Source organism: Amblyomma americanum, chromosome 6, assembly GCF_052857255.1.
Source record: "Amblyomma americanum isolate KBUSLIRL-KWMA chromosome 6, ASM5285725v1, whole genome shotgun sequence".
NCBI lineage: Eukaryota > Metazoa > Arthropoda > Arachnida > Ixodida > Ixodidae > Amblyomma > Amblyomma americanum.
In genome coordinates, this window is record NC_135502.1 from 4,392,532 (window position 1) to 4,408,579 (window position 16,048).

At 50.0% G+C, this 16,048-nt stretch overlaps 1 protein-coding gene across 21 annotated transcripts in view; it reads right to left on the reverse strand.

Annotated features, from left to right (window-relative positions):
• Nucleotides 1–16,048, reverse strand: part of AMPdeam (AMP deaminase) — a 123,513-nt gene that overhangs the window by 46,710 nt on the left and 60,755 nt on the right. For 12 of the 21 annotated variants that reach the window (XM_077668318.1, XM_077668314.1, XM_077668312.1 and 9 more), the window contains exon 3: nt 189–330. In XM_077668318.1, the coding sequence (XP_077524444.1) occupies nt 189–330 (142 nt within the window). Of the gene's footprint in view, nt 1–188; nt 331–1,397; nt 1,865–8,326; nt 8,486–16,048 lie in introns of those variants that run through there. The other 9 variants (XM_077668309.1, XM_077668307.1, XM_077668308.1 and 6 more) reach the window with 2 other exon arrangements.

Here is a 16,048-nt window from a genome sequence, read left to right on the forward strand (position 1 = left end):
AACGTATAAGAAAGCCACCAGACTACATGGAACAGACAAAAATGTCATGCATCCAAGCGCTTAGCAAAGTGTCGGCACAACTAACAGCAATGTCAGCACCAGATATAGTGTGCATCAAATCAGACGCGACATGCGCATGTTGTCCCAAACCGGGAACCTGATACGATAAGAAGGTACTAAATACTGACCCCCGAAGTGTCTTCGCCGCTGATGGCCACCCTTTGAAAGTGAGGCACGAAATCCAGGTCGTTGAGCTGTGCCAGGTTGTCCTCAATTTCCTTGACGTCGCCATCGAAATAACTTTTGCGCTCTTCCAGTTCCTTCTGTGCTCTGAAAGTGAGAATATAAAAAAATGCGCCTGTCTCAAAGGCCTCTCAAAATTTTGAGTCAGAGTGCGGGAGATTTAACCTCCTAGTGAAACCTGATGGGGCACAGAGGCATAACCACACAAGGTTTTACCATGTTTTCTAATAAATTAGAGGAATCAAAACTTGTGTCGACTGTGCCAAAGCTAAATGCGTGTAGCTGAGCAAAAGGAAGACCGTTTTAGTCAACAGGAACAAACATTGCACTCAGCAGAGCGGCCAAAACACTGTGCGATCTGCCTCACAATGCTGCGGCCTGAACTCAGAAAAAATAAAAAAAATGAATACTAGCTTTTAGTTCCAAAGACACACTAAGAATACAGCTTTAAGTGACGCAAAGAATGAAAAGGTTTCTGACGGGCACTGCATCATCTAGGGAGCCATGCAAGATGGCTGATCAGTGACATACACATAAAAAAAGAAGCGCAGTTCATTGAAACGAGGGAGCCACTTACAATCGTGTGAAAATAACACGCACTTACGGCAGTTTGGTAACATAGGCCTCTGCACCACTGGACGTAGAACAAAGCTATTCCGTGCGCGTGCGATAGTTGTAAATGGAAATCAAGTAATACCTTGCGCACGAGAGACGCTAGGAGGCTGTGCTGCAGCTTTGCGAACGAGAAAATAACACTGGCATTTGGTGGGCCCAGTTGACCTGTGTTTGCTCTAGATTCACTAGAGTGACTTAGGATGGAAACATGCAACGGCCTTAAGCAGAAGGTGGCGACACTGCCCGTTTGTGAGGACGAACTGGTAAACAAGCTGTGTGCAAGCGCAGCACACTTCCAGAAGCGCTGCCTTCACCTGTAGTGCCAAAACATGTTTCAGGAATAGCAAAGGAATAACATTAAAAAGATGTAATGTATTAAGCGAGAAACTACGAGACACACACAGCCGAAGCCAGTCAAGCATGCACAAGCCACTTGAAAACACTGCAAGAGAGCCAAGGAACCGGAGTCTAACGATGCCAAGACCGCACGGAGAAGGCACCGGAGCGAAACATAGCTGAACTGACAGGAGCCTCTTCACCTCGAAGACTGCGCGTGGAGGGCCGCCTGTCGCTCGGTGACTCTCTGGGTGTCCCTGAAGAGCACCGTGGACTTGTCGCGCCCTTTGGGACCGACGCTGATGCGACGCTGGGCGCTCCTGACATGCGTGATGGCGTAGTACTCGGCGCGCATGGCCTCCGACTCGCCGTTTTCGTCCTGATAATCGCACAGCCCTAAGCCCATCTCGGACAGGCTGCGCAGGTCGGGCGTCACCACCACGCTGCCGCCGGTGTCGACGAAGTGCGTGGTCGCAACCAGCAGCGGTGGGGCCGGCTGCCGGCCGCCCTTCTTCCAGGGGTCCGGAGTCGCCGGCGGCACGTGGTCGGTCCCCGGCGCGCCTCCGGACGAGGCCGCCATGCGACCAGCAGCCGGCCGCGCATTGCCGAACGCACGCTTCTTCGTCCTCCTCACACCGATGATAGCGATGCTCATGCATGCGGTCACACACGGTGATGGCCGCATGCGTCGAGGCTGACATTCCCTTTTGTACCGTGGGATCAGAGTTTTCTGGATCAGGCCGAGAGTAGGGGTCATATGCCAGAAGAAGAGAAAACTTAAGGGACAAGAAAAGAGATAAAAGGTTGAAAATGATAGAAAGGTTATTTAACCCCGGTCCTCTAGTCAGGGAAGTGACAGGCTTCTAGACTGTGCCACCAGTCCGCAACGCGGCGCTTCGTCGCGTCCACCGCTTTCACAGTTCCTTGCGGGAGGCCATGGTGCGGACTCCGAGCGTCAACACAAGTGCCTCTGTCGCTATCGAAGAGGGTGTGGGCCACAGTTTTGGGGAATTCCACGACGACAACACGGTGCACGGTGGTGCTGATGTTGGTGAGGTGCCTTTTGAAGCGGGTCGCCACAGTACCGAATGCTAGTTGGAGACAAGTTCATACAAAAAAAAAAAACGACAGGACGATCATGAAGCCTGACGCGAGAAAGCTGCGATAACAGTTGGATTTACACACAATTCCTACAGACCTCAACGACAACCTATTTGAAGCCATTCATACTCTCTCCGCCGCCACGGCCATCACAGTTATAAGTGGATACCTGGCCATTGCTGGGATCGCAGGCAATGAGCTGGTCCACAAGCCCGCCCGCGAAACCCTTATCCGGGCGCCTGCGATCCCCTGGTCAAGACCTGTGACGACGCTCTGTGCTGTCCCATTCCGTATCCACTGAGATGCCCCATTCTGCTGAGATGCCCCACTGCGTATCCACGGCGAGCTCCGCGCGCAGACTACTTCGGTGTAAAAGTAGTGTGCAAAAGCCATAGTAGCGAAAACGCAACAGCACACGACGCCAATAAAAGGTTTTTGTTTTCCGAAATGCTGAGGAAAAACCTTTTAAAATGTTGAGGCGACAACATTTTTTTTAAACATAATTCTTTTTAAAAGTGCGCCTGCTAAGCACGAAATATTGGCTTTTGTGGTCTGCAATGCTTGGCCAATAGGAGAGCAAGCCATTGCTTATTTTGAGCAAAATTTGCATTTACATGCTTTTCTGCTCGCTTGTTACGATTTAAGCCTGGACTCCATGTGCGCGAAAGAGCGAGCGACGCGACAAGGCGGCACGGCGACGCTCGCTCCGTCGCTTGTGGGCAACCTCCATGCAAGCGCAGGCGACGCGAACCCGCGACGTGCGCAGCGGACTCCGTGCTTTGCGCACTCAAGCTTAGAAACACGTCCGTAACCTGTTCTCTCCCTTAAAATTTTGTGAGTGTGCCTCACAGTCAGGGCCAAAGGAATATTTCCTCTACGGCAGCGGTCTAGCGCCAGTGGAGATAACCAAGCCGGCGTGCGTGCGGAGACGAAGTCACATCACGGGTTCACGGGGGAGGTGTGCTTTCGTTCGGTGCCTGTGCACTCCGGCCTAGTAAAAACACTCCCATAAACTGTCACCGCAATCTGACTGTAAGTGAGCAAACTATAATATACCAGTGAGAATGCGCGCCGCGAGTGTTTCTGCACAGTTGGAGCGCAGCGGCACGGTGGATCGAGCGCCGGTACCCGCGGCTCGACACGCATCTCTCCCTGCAGTACGCCGGCTCCAAATGCTGTTAGCCCTCCGCACCCAACAAGTAGATTGTTTTAATTATTAAATCATGCGGGACTGCCTCTCAGCTATAAAACCAAATATTTTCTCGACGGTGGCGATGACCAAGACGACGGGCAGGTTTCGTGAGATGTACCCGTGAGAAACCGCGGACAAACCGGAAACAGCTTTGGGGAGCTCTGATTGGCGAGTCGCGTGGCGGACTTCTGGGCGACGAGCGAAGTTTTCTGTGTGTGCAGATCCGAGCGACACGGCATGCGACACATGCATTTTGCTTCGCGCGACGGCGTCGCTCGTCGCTTGCCGCCGTCGCCTTCGCGTGAGTTTTCGCGTACATGGAGTCCAGGCTTTATAGGCAGGATATTGAATGATAGGACATTCTTAATTATCGAACAACGTTTGTTTTCTTTTAATTATTTTTTGGCCAAAAGTTGTAGTTCTGCAGTCGGTAGCTCTCCGCCCCATGATGCTTAGAGCGCCCATGGTGGTACAAGTGGTCTCGAGGAAGCTTCATGCGAACTCCCATAGGCGGGCGCCAGCTTTCCCCCTAGTTAATAGTAAGAAACTATGGCGCGGACGCGCGCGGAGGTGAAGTGTTCAGTGACATCTTTAAGTACTTGCGTACTTGCGAGCTAAACGAACATGGAACGCCAACCAGCAAGAAACACGCAACTCAAAATGATCGACGGTGGCGGGAAAGGCCCTGCTTTTACGGTCGGCCGCTGCTTCTGGGACCGAGAGTAACAGCTATCCACGACAGCTTCTAGTGTCACTTTGGCAGTGCGCATGCTATTTTTTCGCGTCGCTTGTTTCTACTGCGTATCTGGTGTCCAGAGTCCGTTCGCCAGCGGCCCGCGCATCACGTGTTCATGCGCCACTAAAAACTGGCCTGCGATCCGATGGCGTCGAGCGGATGCGATGGACCAAAAGAGCAGACGACGCGCTGGGTGTGCCACTGTTGCCAGATTATTTTAAAGCGTTTGGCAAAGCTGGTCAAACTGGTTTTTCCTCCCGACCCATGACTGCGATTGAATGGGGAAGGTGCGGCCCTTTGTCCAATTCCTCAATGGCCTGGGTCGTCTTGCTAGCCCAGTCGATCGCTTTGTCATGACAGCGAACGCAGTGCAGCTTGTGAAAGCAGCGCACCAGCTCAACGCCATTCAGCGAAATGCGGCCGCCGAAATATTGGCACGAGCGGTGGTTGCCAGAGCTAGCGCGCGCATCTTCGCCGCCGCCGCTAATTCCCGCGAGGGGAGAGGCACTGGAACTTCCTTGGTTGTCCAGTCCGCGGGCCGACAGCACGCCTCTCAATATGGTGACGCACGAATACGTGATGCACGGGCCGCGGGCGAACTGTCCGTCGTGCGAATCGGCCTTAAGGACCAGCGGTTATATTGCCTTCGCATTACATGCCCTGCCCAAGCCCATTTCTTCATCGTGATTTCGACTAGGATGTCATTAACCTGCGTTTTTTCCCTCACCCACTCTGCCCGCTTCCGGGCTCTTAACGTTGCACCTATCATTTTTCTTGCCATGGCTCGCTGTGCTGTCCTCAATTTTAGCTGAACCCTTTTCGTTAGCCTCCACGTTTCTGCCCCGTACGTGAGTACCGGTAAGATACAGTTGTACACTTTTCTCGTGAGGGATATCGGTAAACTGTTATTCATGATCTGAAAGAACCTGCCATATGCGCTCCACCCTATTCTTATCCTTCCAGTTATTTTCCTGCCATGATCCGGATGAGCTGTCACTGCCTGCACTAAGTAGACGTTTTTATTTACCACTTCCAGCCCCTCGCTGCCAATAAATTTGTAATAAGAAATTACTCATTGGCATCCACCCAAGCGCAGCCATACGGCTTGTCCTCCGGTTAGCTCAGTTGGTAGAGCGACTGCTCCGGTGAAGCGATGGTCCCGGGTTCGTACCCCGGACCAGGACGACTTTCCTTTAACTGCGAAGTTTCAGAGAAAGCTGTATAGCTTTCCTTTGTAGCCGTATGGCTGCGCTTGGGTGGATGTCAATGAGTGATTACACCCTTACTACTACATACAGCTCCGTGATAGTCACCGCAAGCTTCACACCAAAACCCTGCATCGCAACTGACCTGCACCTCTTTCGCATGCGGTGCGACTCCTCCAGCCCCTCACATTATGCCGATCTGGAACACCCTCTCTCAGTGTCCAGAACTCCCTTCTTCCCCCTCCCTTCTATCTGGAGTACCTGGGTGGCGTCGCACCAACTGGACAACCAACGTAACCTCGTGTTCCATGCCCGTGATATCTTTTGAACGCTTAATGCGTTGCTTTTCTCTCTCGATGACTGATGCTTTTACTCGAAAGCCGAGGCTTCTGGACGGCAGAGATGGGTGGTACTCCTGAGGGGCAGCTGACTCGTCTTTCGTTCCGCTGATGCTTCTAATGGATGGACGCCTTGCGGAGGGAGAAGGTGGGTGGCGGCATAGGGGGCCGCCCGAGTACGCAGTGCGCGCGAGGCACCGGTCATAATGTGTAGACGAGGTGAGACAAGTACCGATAAAGAAGGGGGCTTTAACCACCACTGTTCCTTTTGTTTGGACACACCCGGAGTTCACGTAGGCTCGTGTTTATTGCCCATCGAAGGACGCCGGTGCCCTTTCAAGGAATGGGCACAGCGGCGCCAGTAGCCAGCAAGACGGGCCTGACGAGATGGCGCTGAATACGCCGAAGCGCTTTCTGGCAAGCGACGAGACATGTCGACGGCAAGCTCCACCACGAACAAGAATGCACGTATACAGGAGGGATCCGCGCCTTCTTGCCTGCACTTGAGGCCTTGTGTCGCTCACGTTACCAAGTGGAGCTTGCACGCTGAGGCGAGGGTCCACGTGCAGGTTGTGAAAAAGCAGACAGCTATCAAACACTGGCACGCTTCTGAGACGCCCTCAGGGCATGTAAAGCAACTACAAGAGTGCATCTCAAATCGCACACGTTTACTGCATGCTTCTTGAGGTCTGCTTCGAGACATGCACCGTGATGAACGCATTGGGTGGACATCTGCTTCAGTACCAATCTAGTGCAACAAGAGATACGCGGGCTTGCGACCACTGTATACATCCGTCTGATGGCATGGCAAACTGCGACGCCTGAACGCAGCTGCGCTTTCATTTGGACGTGCAGGTCTATTTTCCAAGACGATATGACCTCCGAGATTATGACTAGCACCGTGCATTGGGTCTGCTTGTGTTTCCGGAGGTTTCTGGTGGTGCAACAGTTCTCGAGAAATCTAGCTCCCGTGAGGCCGTACGTTTCTTGAAGAATTAAAAGCACGCTGATTCGGCCAACGCTGACATTTTTAAACCGCTCGTCGTCGTCTTCACAGTTTAAGCCACACGTCTGCGATGATAGTAGCTATAGCCTCGATACGGCATGACATTTCCCAAACCCGCCCAAGACAACATAACGAAACACAGTCTGGGCGTCTCGGCTTACTGGCAGGCTGCATATCGTTGTTGGCGCCACTTTATCAGCCGAAATATAAGGAGCTATCTCCGCCTCATAAGTCGCCCAGCAGCAGTCTTTTTCTGTGATGGGCTTTGCCCAGAGCTCGTCCTGAAGTGAGAACAGACCTAACGTTGCGCCAGTTGTGCATCATGCAGTACGTCGTTGCAGCGTGACCTGAAGCAGGAGCTCGCTTTTCCCGCTCTAATAAAAAACGTCGAGGCGACCTGCCATGGGTTCTTTTTCGGCAGAGGAACTCGTTGAAAAAAAAAAAAAAGCTGCCACCGCGTGGAAGACGTAAAGTAACGAGCTTTAGTTGTTCGGTTTACTAGAATTGATATGAATAAGATTAAAGTAAGGTACACCAATGGAAATGCGAATTTGTACGTGTATGGATTTATAAGTGACGTCCCCAATCAATCACCAATTAGGTTGCTATTGATTTCCAATGGCGGCTGCCATCTTAAATTTATCAGTGAAGTCATCAATTGGCGGCCATCTTGGATATATCAGAGACGTCACCAATCAATTACCAATTCGATACACTAAGGACGTCACCGATAATTCACCAATTGGGCTGCTATACCAATTTACTAGGGGGCCACCATCTTGAATTCCTCGGACTTCTAATTTCACGCCGAAGGGAGGTGGTAGCAGGCACCAAGAAATCGAGAAACGTGATGAATAAATACGGCACCGAATACCTCCAACAAATAATGACAAAAGTTAACTACATGGTAGAGAGCGGGCAGGCAGACGGTTTCTTGACACACACAAAGTGAAAAGGGAGGGAAAAGCCTCAGAACCGGTGCCCCTCCCTTGTTCTCTTTAATTACACAGACAACCACAAATGAATTGCTTCGCGACTCACACTTACGCATCATCACGATCAAGCTCCTCAGTGAATGCCAGACTGACTTATAGGTGATTTTGCACAGCCCAGCATCATCATCGTCAGGGTGATCTTTTTCACAAATCTGCAATCCTGTCGGCGACTAGGCAGACAGCACAAAAGTTGCCGAAAGACAGCGACGCACGGCAGCCTCCAAAATCACCTTATCACACCAAAATAATTTCCTTCGAGGCATTCTGCTGTGCCTCTTTTCGCACGACAGCGCTGAAAAAGCATGGCTCTTGCCGATATATAACAGCGGTATACAGTAACAAATAACAATCCTTTTTTTTATTCCGACAGTGCGCTGCTGGGATACAAATATCTTATTCGAATAGCGAGAATAAACGTTAGCCCTGTGACATCACTCCGGGCCATGCAGCTTCACAAGCTACACGTGAAACAAGCTCAGAGCGAGCGCACACTGGTTGCGCACTGGAGGCGCATGCCAGGTTAAATGCGAGCACAAGAGCGAGAGAAGCTGCGACTTACTTGATGCCTTTCTCCCTGCAGCATCCGGGGAGAAAACAGAGACGGCACGTGTTTATTGGCTGCCACTCGTTTTCTCTCTTTTCAACGCCCCACCCGCGCACGCAATGCATGGCGGCGACATCGAGGCCGCACCGGCATCCGGAGACTGCTGCTGCGCCAGCACGCCGTTGTTTTCCCGCGGCAAAGCAACACCCTCTAAATACTTTCTTCAGGCCTCTCCAGGCCCTCCTTTCCACACGCGCTACGTCACGCCAAGTGTCCGGTCAGGCTGCTCACCAAGCGCGGCTCCGCTCCGCTCGGTTGTCTCCCTCGATGTGCTCGCGCTTGCCCGGGCAAGCACAGACACGAACGCAGTCTTGCAGTGAGCGTCTAGCTGCTGCTTGAGTCTTTCAGCCTGGCGTTGGGTGCATTTCCGTTCGCTCCTCGCACGGCTGTGTCTGTTTCGTGTGGCCGTTTCTTGTGTGGCGTGCGTACCTGTGCTAGCGCACGAATGGGAAACTGATTGCCTGCCGTGTAGCGAGTGCAACTTCGTGAAACATGGGCCGGTGCTGTGTTCCCGGGTGCCGCGGGAACTACCAGAATGGTCCCAAAGTACGTGTTTATTGCTTCCCAAGAGACGAAGTACGAAGAAAAGCCTGGTTGCGAGCCATTCCACGGAAGGATTTCACACCTACAGAGCATTCGAGGGTAAGACTCTGAAATATTGCTTAATAGGCGCTGGTAATTATCTTAGTTGTGAGCTGTCGCTCCCGGAAAGGCATGCTGTCTTTGTAGGCAATGATATCACTTCTTACACTTATGTATGAATTGTCCAGGAAGCATTTAGTTCTGTGGATGTGCATAAGGCTTGTGTAAAAGCTGTGTAAATATGTAAAAGCTGTTCACTATTCAGACTCTTTTTACTTAGTGTTTTAGGCAATGGAGAGTCATGGCGAATGGCCTTGCTTCATTTTCTCGTGCAGGTGTGTGAACTGCACTTCCACGCAGGCGACTTCATTACGACGTTGTCACACCAAGATGAACTGACAGGGAAAATAATAGAGGTGAAGCGTGACAGGCTACAGTTGAAGATTGATGCTGCGCCTTCTGTTTTTCCAAACTGCCCAAAATACTTGTCCTCAACGCCTGGACGGAGTGAATCGCCAGAGACGAAAAAAGCAAGAAGGGAAAACGCTGCTTTGCAGGAGGCTATGAGGAAGTCACTTCAGTCTAATGAGCTTGAACAGAAAAGAAACAAAGTTTCATCTTACGAGGAGTTCAAATCTAAGTTGCCTGGAATCTGCAACACGAAATTCTGGACCGTTTCTGTCGATGAGCAGTGCGTTAGGTTCCTTCTCATCGAGAATGATCCTTCACCTAATGTGAAATGCGCCTTGGTAGTTCTCCCTGATCTGTCACTTTCTGTTTTCTTGAATGGAGTGAAGCTTCTGTCGCTTCCTTCAGGCAGGATTCTGCCAGCTCAAGTATGCGACACCTCCAGCCTGTCCTTGCTGCTAGAAGAACTCGAGATAGGCTTGCATAATATACCTGAGGTGACGAAAGAGTCGAAACATACTAAAGTATTGCAGTTTGTCGGTTCACTGCTTGCAGACCTCATTGAGGACAGTGATACGACGAAAGAACAGTCTTCTTTGCTGAAATTTCTGGTTGAGCAGATAGAGCTTCTCCTCGCGAAACAGCATGTGTATAGCGCAGAGCTGCTGGTATTCGCCAGTATTTTGAATTCAATTTCTCCTCACGCATATCACTTCACAAGAGCTGCATCAAGAATCATTCTGCCCCATCCTTCCACACTGCGCCGTGTTTGCTCAAATTACAAAGCTGACCCTCTTGTGGAGCAAAATCAACCGCACTGTCTCTCCTACATCCGAGAACGAGTCAAATCAATGAAAGACCACGAGAAGACAGTGACCCTGATGATCGATGAGATCCGCATAAAACCATACTTCGACTACAAAGGGGGCACAATAGTAGGATCGTCGGTTCATTCAACGGAACCAGCAACAACAGCCCATGTGTTCATGGTACAATCACTCCTTTCTGCAAACAAGGACGTCATTCACATATTACCTGTGAGCAAACTGAGCGCAGAAATTTTGCACGAGCATGCTAAGAACATAATCATTAATGTTGAGAAAATGGGGCTCAAAATTATCGCTGTGATAACGGACAACAATGCTCTGAACCGCAAGATGATGTCGTTATTTGCTACAAGTCCTCAGGTGAGCATTGTCTATCCCCATCCAGCCGATAACGCTCGCCCTCTTTTCTACGTGGTCGATCCTGTGCATCTCTTGAAGTGCATTAGGAACAATTGGATTAACCAGAAAAACCCTGGAACATGCCTCTATTTCCCTGAAATGGACTTGAGTGGAGCAATGCCCGAAGGGCCTCCTCGTATGAAAGCTGCTTCTTTCGCAGCTGTGCGGCAGCTTTATTCTTCAGAGAAGACGTCGCTTGTGAAGGCTGCTTACAGACTGAACGCAAAAGCCGTGAATCCAACCTCAATGGAGCGGCAAAATGTAAAGCTCGCTCTCGACGTCATTAATCAGTTTGTTTCAAATGCCCTCAGGACACATGGTTCCGCGTTCAAGATTCCTCAAGCTGAGTCGACTGCTCTTTTCATTGACGTTATCCTCACATGGTGGCAAATAGTCAATGTTAAGACCCCTTGCAAAGGCCAGAGGCTAAGGGACAGCATGCAAGACCCTGTAAGGTCTGTTGATGACACACAGTTAGCTTTCCTGAGCGGCGTTGTGGACTGGTTGGACGCTTGGGCAAGAATAAACATCACCAGTGGCTCGCTGACGAAAGAGACTCACAGTGCTTTGCGACTGACATGCTATTCTCTGGTAGAACTCTCGCGCTACTGCTTAGAAGAACTTCACTTCAAGTACGTACTGCTGGGCAAATTTCAGACGGATGCGCTAGAAGACCGGTTCGGCCGTTACCGCCAGCTGGCAGGATCACAGTACCACATTTCCGTGCGTCAGCTCTACGAATGTGAGAAGAAGCTTCGTCTTCAAAAACTTTTGACATTTCCACGCGAGGAAACAGAGTTTGAAGACGTAAGTGAGGATCTTGTCCCATGCAACTTTTCTGTGGCTGTCAGCGACGACGATATTACACACGCCCACTCTGACATGGATGCTATTGTCTACATTGCAGGATACGCTGCTCATGCTGCTTTAAAGAAGCTTTCATGTTCTGCTTGCTTCAGCACATTGGTGATTGAAAATCGAGAGATCGAAGCGGAAAATACTGCCATGATAGCTAACCTGTCGAGAGGAGGGCTGAAGTTTCCCCAGCCATGCACAGTTCACATGGTACTGATGACTAAACTAGTTGCAGAGAAGTTGTCTTTTGGAGCAACCGCGGAAGATTTTCTCTCCTGTAGAAATCAACGTGGTGTCGTGATTTCACAGACGATTTCCCTCCTGGACGAACACGACATTGAGACATGTGAAAATGGCCACACTGCACAAACTCTCCTGCGCTTGGTAGTACGCGTTGCAACCAACGTTGTTCTAAACAACTTTTGCAAACTAAGAAATGATGCCATACAAGACAATGCGCAGCAGAAGGCCGCAGCCCGGAAAGCAGCAACGCTTAAGAAGAAGTAAGTTTTATTCCCAAGCAATAAAAATGCTTTGCGCACACTTCATTGCTGGTGTCTCGTCGTTTTTTATTGTAAGGGTCAGATTAGCTGTACAAATACTCAACAGCGCAACATTATTGTGAGTGTCATTATTGCTGTGTGTGAAAGCTTTAAGCAAAACACAATACAGAATAAAACTAACACAATGCGCAGTAGACGGTGTTTTTTTTTTTCAATGTTCACGAACTTCTACTTTAACAACTAGATATACGCATGTGCGGTCTGTGCGGATGGATTTTACCGCACGGCAGACATCATGTACGTGATAGAACCTAATAATTAGATGATTAATTGAAATTAACTAATCAATTTTTTATTATAATGACCAATAATGCGAAATTGGCGGCCGTATGCTAAATTGTTTATTATAAAAAACTGTATTAGCAGCTCGAACTTTCTTGACAATAAGGTGTTCTGCAATAAGAAAAATATATAAAGCAGATAAAATGATAGCCTAAGGCGCGCACAAACTAGCGAATTTCTTTTCTGCAGCAACGACAAAAATGAAAATGAAGGAATCACTTATAAGGCAGCTACGTACGGCAGTACCCGAATAGTGCAGACGGGCGCGGCGCGCTGAAATCGCGGAGCGCGGGGCCTGCACGGTCCCTTGGCGTGACGTCACGCGGCCGGTGGAGAGGCCTTAGCATTGAGAGGGTGTTGGGCAAAGGCACACGTGACAGAAACTCGAGCTGCTGCGCGCCGTCTCGGCCGCCGCGTCCTCGCGCAGATAGAGAACCACGTCCGCCCCCTCTTTCTTCCTGGCCTTCCAGCGCGAGTCACGCGACCTTCAGTGCGTACTTTTGGTTCTCTGGTCTCTCCATGCCTTGGTTTGGGTGCGAGACTTCCCTTTCTTCGTAACTAATTCCTTCTCTTCCTTCTTCCCACGGTACAGCAAGCGTGAACTCAGGCGTAACGCAAAAGTCGCCCGTGCGCTGTGTGATGTCAGCGCTACATGAGTGCACGATAAACATCCCCGAGTGGTCGAAATTATTCTGCAGCCTTCCACTGCCCCTTTCTCTCTTCTTTCGTTCCCACCTGCCTGCCTTCCCTTGCAGCACGGTTGACGTATCCACCGAGAAGTGAGACGGTTACTGCGCCATCTCCATTCCTCAAAAACGGCTAATTTCTCATCGCGGCGACTGAGTTTTGGTTGAGAGGGAACGCATACGGCGCCAGTGCGCTGTGCGATGTCAGCATACGTTTAGAGATCCCCAGATTGTCAAATTATTCCAGAGCTTTCCACTATACTCCGTTTCATGACTCACTGTTTGAACTTTTAAGAGCGTTAGCTCTTATCACGTTTCTCTATTTCTTGGGGTCTGCTACCACCTCCCTTCGGAGTGAATTTTTTTTAAGTTCGAAGAATTCGAGATGGCAGCCCCCATAGTAAATCGATATAGCAATTCAATTGGTGATTGATTGGTGGCGTCATTAGTATACCCAATTGGTGCTTGATTGGTGACGTCACTGATATATCCAATCGGTAATTGATTGGTGACGTCACTTATAAATCCAAGATGTCAAATTCGTATTTCCATTGGTGTACCTCACTTTAATCTCATAATAATAATAATTGGCTTTTGGGGAAAGGAAATGGCGCAGTATCTGTCTTAGACATCGTTGGACACCTGAACCGCACCTCGAAGACAGGGAGTTGCGCGTCCACGGTTAGAGGCTGGCTGGCAGTCCTTGACTGGCAGCGTCCTCTTCCGCCAGGTGGATGGTGGTGCGCTGGAGCTCAGGGTCCGGGCTTCTTAGCAGGGTCTCCCAGGCTTCTCTACTATCAATATTTTTGCCCGCCCCGGGAGAATTTGAGCACTCCAAAGTTATGTGGTCGAGGGTCCCTCCCGCCCCACAGTGTGTGCACCGATCATGTGACCTCAGCTCTGGGTACACGTAGTAAACCCATACCGGGTTCATAAATGTATTGGTCTGTAGCCACCTCCACGCGACAGCTTCTCTGTTGTTTAATTTTGGGTCTGGTGGGGGCACCAGCCGATGTCCCAATTTGTAATCGTCCACAACTTCCCCGTAATTCTGCAGACGCTCCTCTCTCTCTCTACGGCTACCCGGAAATAGAGAACAGAGGCTGGCTCGTGAGCCGCCTCATTGCCGGGGACGGCGGCGTGTGGGGGTCTCCATATTAACTGAATTTTCCTATCCAGCCGGTGCTGGCTGCATAGCGTGCAACGTCAAAGCTTCCTCTTTCCCTCCCACCTTACTCCCTTCCCTTATGAGGTGCCCACCGAGAGGCGATACAGTTACTGCGCCTTTCTTTACTGAAATCCAATTTTCTTATTTGCGCTGCCTACAGAGAGACAGAAAAACTTTATTGCTGCGAGTGAGTTTTAGACCCTGCTGGGTCCCTGGGCCACTGCGCGGTGCTGCACTGCATCATGTAGGGACATGACGCCGGAAGCCCGAATCACCGCAGCAAGCGTATACATGCGTTCCATGCGAAAGAAAGTTACAGGATTGCACTTGTCTGCCTTACCCGCCGCGGTGGCTCAGTGGCTAGGGAGCTCGGCTACTGATCCGTAGTTCCCGGGTTCGAACCCGACCGCGGCGGCCACGTTTCGGTGGAGACGAAACGCTAAGGCGCCCGTTTGCTGTGCGATGTCAGTGCACGTTAAAGATCCCCAGGTGGTCGAAATTATTCCGGACACCTCTTTCTTCCTTTCTTCTTTCACTCCCTCCTTTACCCCTTCCCTTACGGCGCGGTTCAGGTGTCCAGCGATTTATTAGGCAGATACTGCGCCATTTCCTTTTCCCCAAAACCAATTATTATTATTATTATTATTATTATTATTATTATTATTATTATTATTATTATTATTATTATTATTATTATCACTTGTCTGCTTGAGACCGGAAATGCGAAAGCCTTTCCCTTTCGTCTCATTCTCCCCCTTTTTTGATTTCCCACGAACTTCACGGGACTCGAATCTACTTTTGCGGGACTCGAACCCACGACTATCCCGGGAGTCGAACCCACAACTTTTACGGGACTCGAACCCAAGACCTCTGCGAGACTCGAACCCACTTTTTTTCGTCGCTATCATAATCATGACTACAATCACCACTATCATCAACATCGCTATCACCGACTATCACAAATGCTATCATCATCACTAACAATATCATCGCTATAATCAACGATCACGATCGCTGACACTACCGCTGTCAGAAATGGTTAAGACGGCTCACCAGCTACGAGGCAACTCAGATTTGAACTTTTTCTGTCGATAGATGGAAGCACTTAAGTACCACAAAAAGAAGGTAACTTCTATTTCCCCTCCAGGTGTGTAAATTCTACCGGGACACCTCCTTGACCGCGACACGAAAGTATTAGTTCTTCCGCAAACAAAAAGTAGGGCCAACAACTTTCTATGTATATGCCGCCAAAGCTGGGAGACGGACGCACAAAAGAATTAACCCCTCTCAAGGGGTGGTAGTCAAAAATTAACCCCTCTCAAGGGGTGGTAGTCAGAGAATGGACCTTTTTCCAGTAACCCACCACACAGCCGCCACAAGGAAAAGTACGTTTTCCGGTTTGGGTCCTCTAAGCTCCCTCGCATCTTTCAGCGAAAATTGATTTACAATGGTAGGCTGCCTGTAGTTAGGTTCTGTGTTGGTTTCGCCTAGCCAGAACAAATAAGTGTGGGTCATCTTTTGACACACCTTGCGCACCTCCCCTTCGGCACATCGGCCCGCTATTCCGTATTCCGCGTAATCCTCCGTCGCCACAAGCCTGGTTACCGTGTATGATTGTCGACGCCGATTCTACAACGCGGCCTCAGTGAAATGCTTTTCGCAATCTCATACTTTGCGCTGCCAGTGTTTATTTTGCATTGTCTTTGGTGTTGTTGACCTTAGTTTTCGTTTAAGCATCCGGACGATGCTTCATTGGAAGAGAAGCAATGCCGCGAACACTGTTGTACTGCTCGTTTGTTAAACCGTTGGCGCGCGGGTAAATTGGTTTGCAAAAGCGCTGAGATCGTCCTGTTGCTATTCGTGGTGACTTTGAATGCAAATTTCGTCGTTGCACAAGCGACTTCCAG